At 44.6% G+C, this 12,748-nt stretch overlaps 1 protein-coding gene across 2 annotated transcripts in view; it reads left to right on the top strand.

Annotated features, from left to right (window-relative positions):
• DHFR (dihydrofolate reductase) overlaps positions 1-12,748 on the top strand; it is a 242,800-nt gene that overhangs the window by 184,601 nt on the left and 45,451 nt on the right. For both annotated transcript variants that reach the window (XM_063963917.1, XM_063963918.1), the window contains exon 5: positions 4,790-4,905. In XM_063963917.1, the coding sequence (XP_063819987.1) occupies positions 4,790-4,905 (116 nt within the window). The remainder of the gene's footprint in view (positions 1-4,789; positions 4,906-12,748) is intronic.

Here is a 12,748-nt window from a genome sequence, read left to right as displayed (position 1 = left end):
CAAATTGACTAAGGTGCTAATTAAGTCACCTGTGGCCAAGCATGAATACAGGACCGTTGGGGTGCCTTGAGGACCGCGTTTGGGAAACTCTGGTCTAGTGTGCAAAGCGTAGCTCTCTTATATGATGATGCAGTTACTGTCGTTCATTCAGTATATTTGAGAGACTTTAGTGCATCCGGAAAGTATTCACAGCGCTCTACTTTTTCCACATTTTATGTTGCATCCTTATTCCAAAATGGAATAAATTCATTTTTCCCTCAAAATTCTACGCATACTACCCCATAATGACAATGTGAAAAAAGTTTTTTTTTGTTTTTTGTGATTTTTGCAAATTTATTAAAAATAAAAAACTAAGAAATCACATGTACATAAGTATTCACAGCCTTTGCCATGAAGCTCAAAATTGAGCTCAGTGCATCCTGTTTCCACTGATCATCCTTGAGATGTTCCTACAGCTTAATTGGAGTCCACCAGTGGTAAATTCAGTTGGTTGGACATGATATGGAAAGGCACACACCTGTCTATATAAGGTCCCACACTTGACAGTGCATGTCTGAGCACAAACCAAGCATGAAGTCAAAGGAATTGTCTGTAAACCTCCGAGACAGGATTGTCTCGAGGCACAGATTTGGGAAAGGGTACAGAAAAATATCTGCTGCTTTGAAGGTCCCAGTGAGCGCAGTGGCTTCCATCATCTGTAAATTGAAGGAAGTTCGGAACCACCCGGACTATTCCTAGAGCTGGCCGTCCATCTAAACTGAGCGATCGGGAGAAAAGTTCCCTAGTCAGTGAGGTGACCAAGAACCCGATGGTCACTCTGTCAGAGCTACAGCATTCCTCTGTGGAGAGAGGAGAGCCTTTCAGAAAGACAACCAACTCTGCAGCAATCCACCAATCAGGCCTGTATGTTAGAGTGGCCAGACGGAAGCTACTCCTTAGTAAAAAGCACATGGCAGCCCACCTGGAGTTTGCCACAATGCACCTGAAGGACTCTCGGACCATGAGAAACAAAATTCTCTGGTCTGATGAGACAAAGATTTAACTCTTTGGCGTGAATGGTTGGAGGAAAGCAGGCACCGCTCATCACCAGGCCAATACCATCCCTACAGTGAAGCATGGTGGTGGCAGCATCATGTTGTGGGGATGTTTTTTTTATCAGCAGGAACTGGGAGACTAGTCAAGATAGAGGGAAAGATGAATGCAGCAATGTACACAGATCCTGGATGAAAACCTGCTCCAGAGCGCTCTTGACCTCAGACTGGGGCGACTGTTCATCTTTCAGCAAGACAAAGACTCTAAGCATACAGCCAAGATATCAAAGGAGTGGCTTCAGGACAACTCTGTTAATGTCCTTGAGTGGCCAAGCCAGTGCCCAGACTTGAATCCGATTGAACAACTCTGGAGAGATCTGAAAATGGCTGTGCACCGACACTTCCCATCTAACCTGATGGAGCTTGAGAGGTGCTGCAAAGAGGAATGGGCGAAAATACCCAAAGATACAGTAGGTGTGCCAAGCTTGTGGCATCATATTCAAAAAGACTTGAGGCTTTAATTGCTGCCAAAGGTGCATCAACAAAGTATTAAGCAAAGGCTGTGAATACTTGTGTACAGTATATGTGATTTCTTAGTTTTTTATTTTTAATAAATTAGCAAAAATCACAATTTTTTTTTCACGTTGTCATTATGGGGTACTGTGTGTAGAATTTTGAGGGGAAAAATTTATTTTATTTTGGAATAAGGCTGTAACATAAAATATAAAAAAGTGAAGCGCTGTGAATACTTTCCAGATGCACTGTATGTTTAATTTATGTGCAATGTGAAATGGGGGGTGAGATGTATTATAGGTATTGTATGTATTATATCATGCCACTATAGCACTTCCTGCTTCGCCTACTTACCGAAGTGAAGCAGGAAGTTACACCGATGAGATGTATTAACATTTCGTCTGTTGGGGTGTGAAAATGTACCTTTCCAGCGATGCCTGCCAGAGGACACCGCGCATCAGCCTAGTACTGATGCGCTATGTCTCTCCCCCAGCCGTCTCATTGCGCATCCGTGAGATCTCGCTATTATTGCAAGATTTCACTTGCAACCTGGTTTCGGCAGCTGTCCCTTCTGTGGTGAATGGGCAACGACACCTGCAGCTGTCGCTATCTATAGCTGTCGATTAGCTGCAGGTGTTGGAACAGTGAGTGCCACTGACCATTCATACATTGTCCAGCATATCAGCGTGCTGTCTTGTAGTTAGCAGTTCCGATTTAGACATAGTGCCTCTGTCATTTAACACACACACATACCACCAGAGTCATGCATTTGAGAGAAGCGGTACAAGTGCACATAACGTGTGCTAATACAACTTCTCTCCCATTATGGAGGATCATACATCTTCCCCAGGGTTCCTTATGGGGTGTTACTGTCAATTTCTATTCCAGTTTTTGAATGCACACTTTCTTTCTTTCTTTCTTTTTTTTTTCTTTCTTTTTTTTTATGTGCTGGTTTACACCATTCATGTTTTTTAGGGGGACGTTTATATAATTGTATTTATGTACATAGTATATTGGCTTCCACGTTTCTTCTGATAGCTGTATACCATTTTTCAAAATAGCCCATGTGTATATATCTTGTTTTATTAAAAAGTGAAAGGAAATTTATACTGAGATATACCTGGTGTGTGTGTGACATTCACCTGCACAGCCATCATATACACATGGTGCTGCTGTGCATTTTCCTATTTGAGGGGGTTTGCAAACAAAAGTCTTAACTTTCATTTAACTGGATCTTTTTAGCAGTAATTATTGCACTGCCCAATTACCAGCTGTGCCTCGTGCACAAGCAGATGGGACTCTGTGGCTGTGCACAGAGAGCGCATGTGGGCAGATGGGGCCCCTCCGCTCGCACAGAGGGAGGATGGATGGGACTCCTCAGCTGTGCCAAGGGGATGTAGTTATGTAACCGCCGGTCACAATACCAACGGCTACATCCCGCACCCTTGTAAACACCAACAGTCGGCATGCCGACTAGCTGGGACTATTCCCCAACCTGTTCACGACCAGAGAGTGCATGGGCTCGGATAGAGGATGGATGGGGCTTCTCAGCTGTACCTAGTGTACAAGCAGAGGGGCTAAACTAGACTGTGTTCTCTACAGTACAGAGACAGCTGGTAGCGGCTCATGAATATATTTTGTGAGAAACTCATGTTTACCTCTGATTTCATGCGAGTCTAATCAGCGTGCTTATGCCCATTATGGCAATGTTCATTGCAAGTAAAGGCTCAGTGATTGGATTTTGAGAACTACTTCAAGTCTCAATGGGGGTCATGCTGACCTAATCGCTAGCTGCAGTTCTTCGCAGCGATCAGGTCAGAACTGTGCATGCGTCGGTGCATGGCTGACAGCCGACGGCTGCCATTGCCTAACGTTCGCCTCTGCCTGATTGACAGGCAGAGGCGGGAGGGGGCGGTACGGCGGTGTTAGGCCGCCGTTTGGTGGGCGCGGTACGGCCAACTCAGGCGTGGCAAGACCGTGCGGGGGGCGGGCCGCAGCGGCTGCGACCCAGGGCAGTGACAAGTAACTCCCGGCCAGCCGCAGGAGCTGCGCTGGCCGGGAGTTACTCTTCAAGTACAAAAGCATTGTGCCGTGCGATGCTTTTGTACTTGTGCAAGGTGGGGGGCGGACTAGCCCTGTGCTGGGCGTACCCCCGCATGTCCGTGTAAGTGATCGTAGCGCTACGGTCATGTCTGAATGACCCCCAATGTTCAGTGTATTTTTCTTCCTACACCCGCACTATTTACAGAACTGTACCTGTAAGCCGTTTTAATGGAAATTACTACTGAATCTTTGGAGATTGCAAACATGAAAGGAACCCTCTGAATGTTGACTTCCTGTTGCCTAAAATCCTTCATGTTTACATAAATTTCCCTTCTACTCACTTTCATCATACATAATAAAGGTTATTTGCTTTCCAAAAGTAGTTCTGAGCATCTGGTTTGAAAAACTATTCTCTATAGTGAACTATTTTATAGAAAATATATGTCCAAGTTCCAATGTTCTATAAATGTTGTGCAGCACACAGTATACTGTACATTATTTTGGAGTTTTTCTTTGCATACTTACAATTTTAAGTGTGGATCTGAGAGATTCAGCTGCCATAATCAAAGCACATACATATATTTATTTATTTATTTTATAATAGAAGTTTCAGCTGTCAGTAATTACACAGATAAGTTCTCATGCAGTAGATAATCAGTGGAGTTCCACTACTCTCTGCTGCTGAAGGACACTTAAGGGTATATTTAATACCTGTCGGATCCTTTCTGATGGAAAGGATCAGACAGGTCAGTATTCCGTGCCATGGCCAAACCCGACAGGTTTGGCCCATTCCGACACTGCCAATCCGACTTTTTTGAAAGTCTGATTGACATTGTCAGAAACTGGGCTAAAACCTGTCTAGTTTGGCCACGTTCCGACAATACACTCTGCTCAGCCGCCAATCCGCGTGTATTCCTACAGCTTTCTGACAAGCCGGGAATTCCCAACTTGTCGAAAAAACGGCCCCCTATTGAATAGGACGGAACACCTTCCAACCTAAATCTGTCGGAAGCTGCCGTCTTTCTGACAAGATGGCAGCTTCCGACACTTACTGAATATACCCCTTAATTGTAATAAAATGTAGAAAAGGTTGTATGGCATGAGGCATCAATATTATTTAACCAAAGCATTTACACAGAAATTTTTGTATACTATATATCATGAAGACCCCCGTCATGTCATCCCTCTGTCTTCTCTTGCAGGAGGTTATGGACAAACCAGTCAGCCAAAGACTCTTTGTGACAAGAATTCAGCAAGAATTTGACTGTGACACGTTTTTACCAGAGATTGATATCCAGTCATACAAGCTTCTACCAGAGTAAGATGTACAGTTAGAAATGTAATGTGTGTACCTGTTGTGTTTCATAAGAAGAGATGTGTGTAATGGCTTGTATTTATTACAATGGTTCCCAAACTTGGTCCTCAAGGCACCCTAACAGGCCAGGTTTTCAGGATATTATAGTAGAAATAAAGTATATTAATGTACAAATTCAGAATTACAGCAAAGCCAATTTGTGGGAATTGCGTGGAGTTCAGCTAAACCTTTAAATTGTTAATGCGAGTGTGTCTACGTTATTATGACCACCTCCTATACTTGACTTCTACAGCACGTAGCCCATGAAATGTGTCATGCGCTGGCTTGGTGGGTATATAAGGTGTGTGATAGGCCGTCTGCACACACATCGCTTGTTGCTGTCGTGAGTAAAAGGGGAGATTTATTTCGATCTGTAAACAGAGGTGAACATTGTCTACGAAGGTGTGTGAGGACCGACCGACACGCTACAGTGGAGCAGCTCACCGTCAAAATGAACCTGCGGTGGTGGTGGCAGCATCATGCTGTGGGGATGTTTTTCGGCAGCAGGAACTGGGAGACTAGTCAGGATAGAGGGAAAGATGAATGCAACAATATACAGAGACATCATGGATGAAAACCTGCTCTAGAGCTCTCAGACTAAGGTGACAGTACATCTTTCAGCAGGACAACGACCCTAACCACACAGCCAAGATATCCAAGGAGTGGCTTCAGGACAACTCTGTAAATGTCCTGGAGTGGCCCAGCCAGAGCCCGGACTTGAATCTGATTGAACATCTCTGGAGAGATCTGAAAATGGCTGTGCACCGACACCTCCCATCCGACCTGATGGAGCTTGAAAGGTGTTGCAAAGAGGAATGGGTGAAACTTTTTTCACATTGTCATTATGAAGTATTGTGTGTAGAATTTTGAGGGGAAAAATTTATTTATTCCAGTTTGAAATAAGGCTGTAACATAACAAAATGTGGAAAAAGTGAAGCGTAGTGAATACTTTCCAGATGCACTGTATGTTGATGTTCTAAGAGTAGTCATAGTTTGTCTCAATTTACCAGTTTCCTCGATTTTACAATCTGACGATTCAATGCCAGACCTTGGGGTATATGCAATTGCGGTCGAATTCCCGAAATTGTCGAATTTCGGGTCATTTTCGACCCAAAAAAAAAATCGCCTATGCAATTCAGTGCTTTCCGACCAAAAAACGGACTTTCAAAATTCGACTTTTTGAAATTCGAATTTTTGCAAATTCGACTTTTTTGCAATGATACAAGTGCTGCAATTCGACCAAAGCATATTCAATTCAAGTTTGGAAATTCGACAGCAGTGCTTTTAGACAGCAAATTCGTCATTTTCAATCCGCCACACTTTGGAGGGTGAAAACAAATAAAAAAAATTTAAACATGTTTTTTTTTTTTTGTGTTTTTTTTTGGGGGGGAATAGCAGATCTATTTATATTAGAAGGGATTAGGTACTTTTTTTTTTTTTTTTTTTGGAGGCACAAATATTATTTATATATTTTTTAAAATATTTTTTTTTTTTTTTTTATGCTGGAACGGTAAAATCATAAAAAAAAATGGCGTGGGGTCCCCCTTCCAAAGCATAACCAGCCTCGGGCTCTTCGAGCTGGTCCTGGTTCTAAAAATGCGGGGGAAAAATTGACAGGGGATCCCCCGTATTTTTAAAACCAGCACCGGGCTCTGCGCCTGGTGCTGGTGCCAAAAATACGGGGGACAAAAAGAGTAGGGGTCCCCCGTATTTTTAACACCAGCATCTGGCTCCACTAGCTGGACAGATAATGCCACAGCCGGGGGTCACTTTTATGCCGTGCCCTGCGGCCGTGGCATCAAATATCCAACTAGTCACCCCTGGCCGGGGTACCCTGGGGGAGTGGGGACCCCTTCAATCAAGGGGTCCCCCCCCCCCCAGCCACCCAAGGGCCAGGGGTGAAGCCCGAGGCTGTCCCCCCCCATCCAATGGGCTGCAGATGGGGGGGCTGATAGCCTTTTGTGATAATAAAAAGATATTGTTTTTTCCAGTAGTACTACAAGTCCCAGCAAGCCTCCCCCGCAAGCTGGTACTTGGAGAACCACAAGTACCAGCATGCGGGAGAAAAACGGGCCAGCTGGTACCTGTAGTACTACTGGGGAAAAAATACCCAAATAAAAACAGGACACACACACCGTCGACAGTAAAACTTTATTTCATACGTCGACACACACATACTTATGTTCACACGCCGACATCGGTCCTCTTCTCCATGTAGAATCCACGGATACCTGAAAAGAAAAGTTCAATATACTCACCTCAGCCATGGTCCAGAGATAAATCCACGTACTTGGCAAAAAAAGAAAACGCAAATACCCGACCACCGGACTGAAAGGGGTCCCATGCTGACACATGGGACACCTTTCCACGAATGAGACCTGTCAGTGACAGCTGTCACAGAAAGGTCTCTAAGCCAATCAGGAAGCGCAACTTCGTTGCGCTCACCTGATTGGCTGTGCGCTGTCTGAACTCAGACAGGGCATCGCACAGCCCCGTCCATTATATTCAATGGTGGGAACTTAGCGGCTAGCGGTGAGGTCACCCGCCGGTCAGCGGCTGACCGGCGGGTGACCCCACCGCTACCCGCAAAGTTCCCACCATTGAAAGTAATGGAGCGGCTTTGCGATGCGCTGTCACAGTACAGACAGCGCACAGCCAATCAGGTGAGAGCCACGGAAGTAGCGCTTCCTGATTGGCTGAAGGGACTTCAGTGACAGGAGTCACGTGATGTCCCGGCATTCGGGAGAAAGGGGTCTGATGTGAAAGCATTGGACCCCTTTCAGTCCGGTATGGAGCGGGTATTTGCGTTTTTTTTTTTTTAACAAGTACGTGGATTTATCTCTCTGGACGTGGATTTATCTCTGGACGCTGGAAGGTGAGTATAATTTTTTCACAGGTACCCTCGGATCGTCGGAGACCGTGGCAGTCGGCGTGTCAACATAGGTAAGTATGTGTGTGTCGGTAGTGTGTAATAAAGTTTTACTATCAAGGTGTCTGTGTCCTGTTTTTATTTGGGTATTTTTTTCCCAGTAGTACTACAGGTACCAGCGGGCCCGTTTTTCTCCCGCATGCTGGTACTTGTGGTTCTCCAAGTACCAGCTTGCGGGGGAGGCTTGCTGGGACTTGTAGTACTACTGGAAAAAACAATATCTTTTTATTATCACAAAAGGCTATCAGCCCCCCCATCCGCAGCCCATTGGATGGGGGGGGACAGCCTCGGGCTTCACCCCTGGCCCTTGGGGGGGGGGGGGGGGGGACCCCTTGATTGAAGGGGTCCCCACTCCCCCAGGGTACCCCGGCCAGGGGTGACTAGTTGGATATTTGATGCCACGGCCGCAGGGCACGGCATAAAAGTGACCCCCGGCTGTGGCATTATCTGTCCAGCTAGTGGAGCCAGATGCTGGTGTTAAAAATACGGGGGACCCCTACTCTTTTTGTCCCCCGTATTTTTGGCACCAGCACCAGGCGCAGAGCCCGGTGCTGGTTTTAAAAATACGGGGAATCCCTGGCCAATTTTTCCCCGGATTTTTAGAACCAGGACCAGCTCGATGAGCCCGAGGCTGGTTATGCTTTGGAGGGGGGACCCCACGCCATTTTTTTTTTCGGGTTTTTACCGTTTTTTTAAATCGCGGCAAAATCCGCCAAATCGGCCGATTTTCGCCCGCGATTCTGGCGAATCCGTTTTTCATTGAATATGGTGAATTCCGGCAGGCACCTGCCGGAATTCACCTGGCGAATTGACTCGGGGGAAAAAAACGGCGAAAAATTGCCGCAATTCGCCGTGAATTGCATATACCCCCTTGTATCTAAGGAAGAGGAGGAGGAAGGTGATTTGGGCCAGGAGTCAGATAGTGAGGTCACTGATAGCCCGGGCATTGATGATCTTATCAGAGCGGTACGCCAGGTGCTGGATTTCACTGAGACAGAGGAGCATCTGTCAAAAGATGAGGTTTTATTTGTTTTCCTTTTTCAGATTCTCTTAAGAAGCAGTTGACGGAGGCATGGCAAAATCCAGATATACGCTTTTCTATCCCCAAGCGATTTCTGTCTAATTACCCTTTCACACAGTCTATGACAACTAAATGGGAAAATTCGCCACCAGTGGATTCTTAAGTTTCAAAACTTTTGAAGACGTTAACCATTCCAGTCCCAGCTGCAACAATGCTTAAAGACCTGTCGGAGCGCAAGCTTGAGGCCATGCTAAAGTACATTTATACAGCAGCAGGGGTGTTGCTTAGACCTGCTTAAGTTCGAGTTTGGATGATCAAGGCTGTAGTAGCATGGGCTAAACAGCTCAGGTTAGGCCTACAACAAGGTCTTTCATAGAAACATAGAATTTGACGGCAGATAAGAATCACTTGGCCCATCTAGTCTGCCCCTTTTTTTTTATCCTTTAGGTAATCTCAACCCTTTTTGAACCTTAATTCTTTGTAAGGATATTCATATGCCTATCCCAAGCATGTTTAAATTGCTCTACAGTCTTAGCCTCTTCCACCTCTGATGGGAGACTATTCCACTTATCCACTACCCTTTCTGTGAAGTAATTTTTCCTTAAATTTCCCCTGAACCCCCCCCCCCCCTCCAGTTTCAGTGTATGTCCTCGAGTTCTAATATTTCTCTTCCTTTGAAGAATGTTTCCCTCCTGAACTTTAAGACCCTTGATATATTTGAAAGTTTCTATCATGTCCCCCCTTTCCCTTCTCTCCTCCAAACTATACATGTTAAGATCTTTTAGCCTTTCCGGGTACGTTTTGTGATGTAGGCCATGCACCATTTTAGTTGCCCTTCTTTGTACACTCTCTAATGTATTTATATCCTTCTGGAGATATGGTCTCCAGAACTGGACACAGTATTCCAGATGGAGCCGCACCAATGACCTATACAGTGGCATTATCACTTCTTTTTTCCTACTACTGATTCCTCTCCCTATGCAACCAAGCATCTGACTTGCCTTTCTCATTGCTTTGTTGCATTGCTTTCCTGCCTTCAAGTCACTTGAAATAGTGACTCGTAAATCCCTTTCCTCCTCATTAGTTTCCATTATAGTATCCTTGATACTATATTTAGCCTTTGGGTTTTTGAGACCCAAGTGCATGATTTTGCATTTTTTAGCATTAAACTGTAGTTGCCACGTTCTTGACCATTTCTCAAGCCTACCTAGGTCATCAATCATTTGTTTTACCCCACCCGGTGTGTCTACCCTGTTGCATATCTTTGTATCATCTGCAAAAAGGCATACCTTCCCTTCAATACCATCTGCAATTTTCACCAACAAAGATATTAAAGAGAACTGGACCAAGTACAGATCCCTGGGGTACTCCACTGGTAACATTTCCCTCCATAGATTGCACTCCATTAACTACAACTGTCTGTTTCCTATCCTGCAACCAGGTTCTTATCCATTTAACTGTTTTATAATCCACCCCCACGCTTTCAAGTTTATTTAGCAGTCTGCGATGTGGGACAGTGTCAAATGCCTTACTAAAGTCTAGATATGCTACATCTACAGCTCCCCCTTGATCTATTATTTTTGTCACAGAGTCAAAAAAGTCAATAAGATTTGTTTGGCATGATCTACCACCAGTTAATCCATGCTGTTTTGGATCCTGTAAGTGGTTTGATTTAAGATATTCCACAACTCTTTCTTTTAATAGTTTTTCCATTACTTTCCCCACTACTGATGTAAGGCTTACTGGTCTGTAGTTACTTGCTTCTTCCTTGCTTCCACTTTTGTGCAGTGGAACTACATTTGCTCTTTTCCAGTCCTCTGGAATAGCACCTGTATTTAGTGAATGGTTAAATAATTCTGTTAACGGTGTAACCAGCACATCTTTTAGCTCTTTGAGTCTCCTTGTGTGTATCCCATCTGGTCCCATTGATTTATCCACTTTTAGTTGTGAAAGTTCTGTTAGGACCTTCTCCTCTGTAAATGTACTTTCAACTACCTTATTTTTATTAATGTCCTTGCAACTTAACTGTGGGCCCCATCCCTTCTTCTGTAGTAAATACTGAGCAAAAATAATTATTTAGGTGATCTGCTATTGCCTTGTCACCCTCCACCAAATGCTCACTCTCTGGGGTATATTTACTAAGCTCCCGATTTTGACCGAGATGCCGTTTTTTGTTCTAAGTGGCATCTCGGTCATTTACTAAACAGTAATCACGGCAGTGATGAGGCCATTCGTATTTTTTTTCTTGTCCAAGTGAAAAATTACGAATGAATACACCATCGGTCAAATTACGCCTGTTTAGATGTGAATCTCGGTCATTTACTAACCTTTTGTAATTGTATTTGCTGCCGCGAAAATGGTTTCGCGGCCGCGAAAAATTACGATTCGCATTTTTTTCCTAAAAAAAAACGCGCCAGCCTTTGAAAACCGCGTTTACATGTGAACTGAATTATCCATTACTCACACCTGTTTTTTTGGCCCTATAAAAGTGTTTCAGGCACATTCTGAACTTCTCTCACTCTGAAATGGCGGCTGTGGTGTGTGGCAATGGATTTTTGTTGGCTGTGGGATACGTTAGACTGCTCCATGAGAATTCCAGGAATCAGGACCAGGTAAGTGAACATGGCCAACAGGTTGTCCAGGTACCGCGGAGGCTGCGCCAGCCTCGTTTTTTTAGAGGTCGTTTAAACCTAAATGCATTGTCCGATGATAGGGTCATACAGATGTTCCGCCTAAATAGAAACAACATTTTTCACCTGTATGACCTTGTCAAACTGGGCATAGACCCTGAGACAGCACGCTCTCGCTCTGTCTCAGGCCTACACAAACTCCTGGCTGTGTTACACTTTATGGCTACTGGGAGCTTCCAGGCTGTGGCAGGCGACGTCATTGGGATCTCACAGCCCACCTTTTCAAAATCTTTGATGCAGGTGAGTCTAAAAATACATATGCGGTTATGGCTAAGTGTTGCTTGTGTAAGTTGAAACACCACAGTATTGTAGAGAATACCTAACATGACACTCACCTTAGCTTATTTAATGTCCACTCAGGTTTTGGATGTGTTGGAGCCACACATTAAAGCCTCAATCTGCTTCCCTACTGAGGAGTCGGAGTGGAGTGCTGTCAGGGTAGCTTTCTATGAGCTTGCTGGCATGCCCAATGTGCTGGGGGCCATAGATTGCACACACGTTCAGCTGAGATCACCTAAGGGCCGCCAGTATATATATACTAATAGGCATATGGATCAATCAACTAATGTCCAGGTGGTCTGTGATGCAAACTTAAAAATTATGAGTGTTGTTGCAGGTTACCCTGGTGCCTGCCATGACTCCTTCATCCTCAGTCAGTCATCGCTCTTCGAAAAATTTGAGGAGGGACAAATGCCTGATGGCTGGCTGTTGGGTATGTTGAAAATGTTATGTGTGTATGTCTTTTAACCACAGCCTAGATTTTGGAGGAGGTGAGAGAATAATCTAACATATGTCCTAATGTTGACTATATATGTTTTTCAGGTGATGGGGGTTACGGCTGCTACTCTTGGCTCCTTACTCCATTGTCCCTACCTGATTCTCCTGCTGAACACAGTTATAATCATGCACATAAGGCTACGCGGAATGTGATAGAAAGATGTTTTGGGGTGCTGAAGTCACGTTTTCGGTGTCTTGATAAATCTGGTGGCCTTTTGTTGTATAGTCCCTCAAAGGTGACTCGAATTGTGTTCTGCTGCTGTTTTCTCCATAATCTGTGTTTAAGTCAACATCTGGCACATGGTGAGGGAGAAAGCAGTCAGCAAGCAGAGGAGTTAGATACATCTGGTGACAGTGTGAGTACAATTGTAGGGAGGCAGGTACGTCAAG

This window comes from Pseudophryne corroboree, chromosome 1 (assembly GCF_028390025.1).
Source record: "Pseudophryne corroboree isolate aPseCor3 chromosome 1, aPseCor3.hap2, whole genome shotgun sequence".
Lineage (NCBI taxonomy): Eukaryota > Metazoa > Chordata > Amphibia > Anura > Myobatrachidae > Pseudophryne > Pseudophryne corroboree.
The sequence above is the reverse complement of the archived record's forward strand: the minus strand, read 5'-3'. Positions and strand labels throughout refer to the sequence as shown.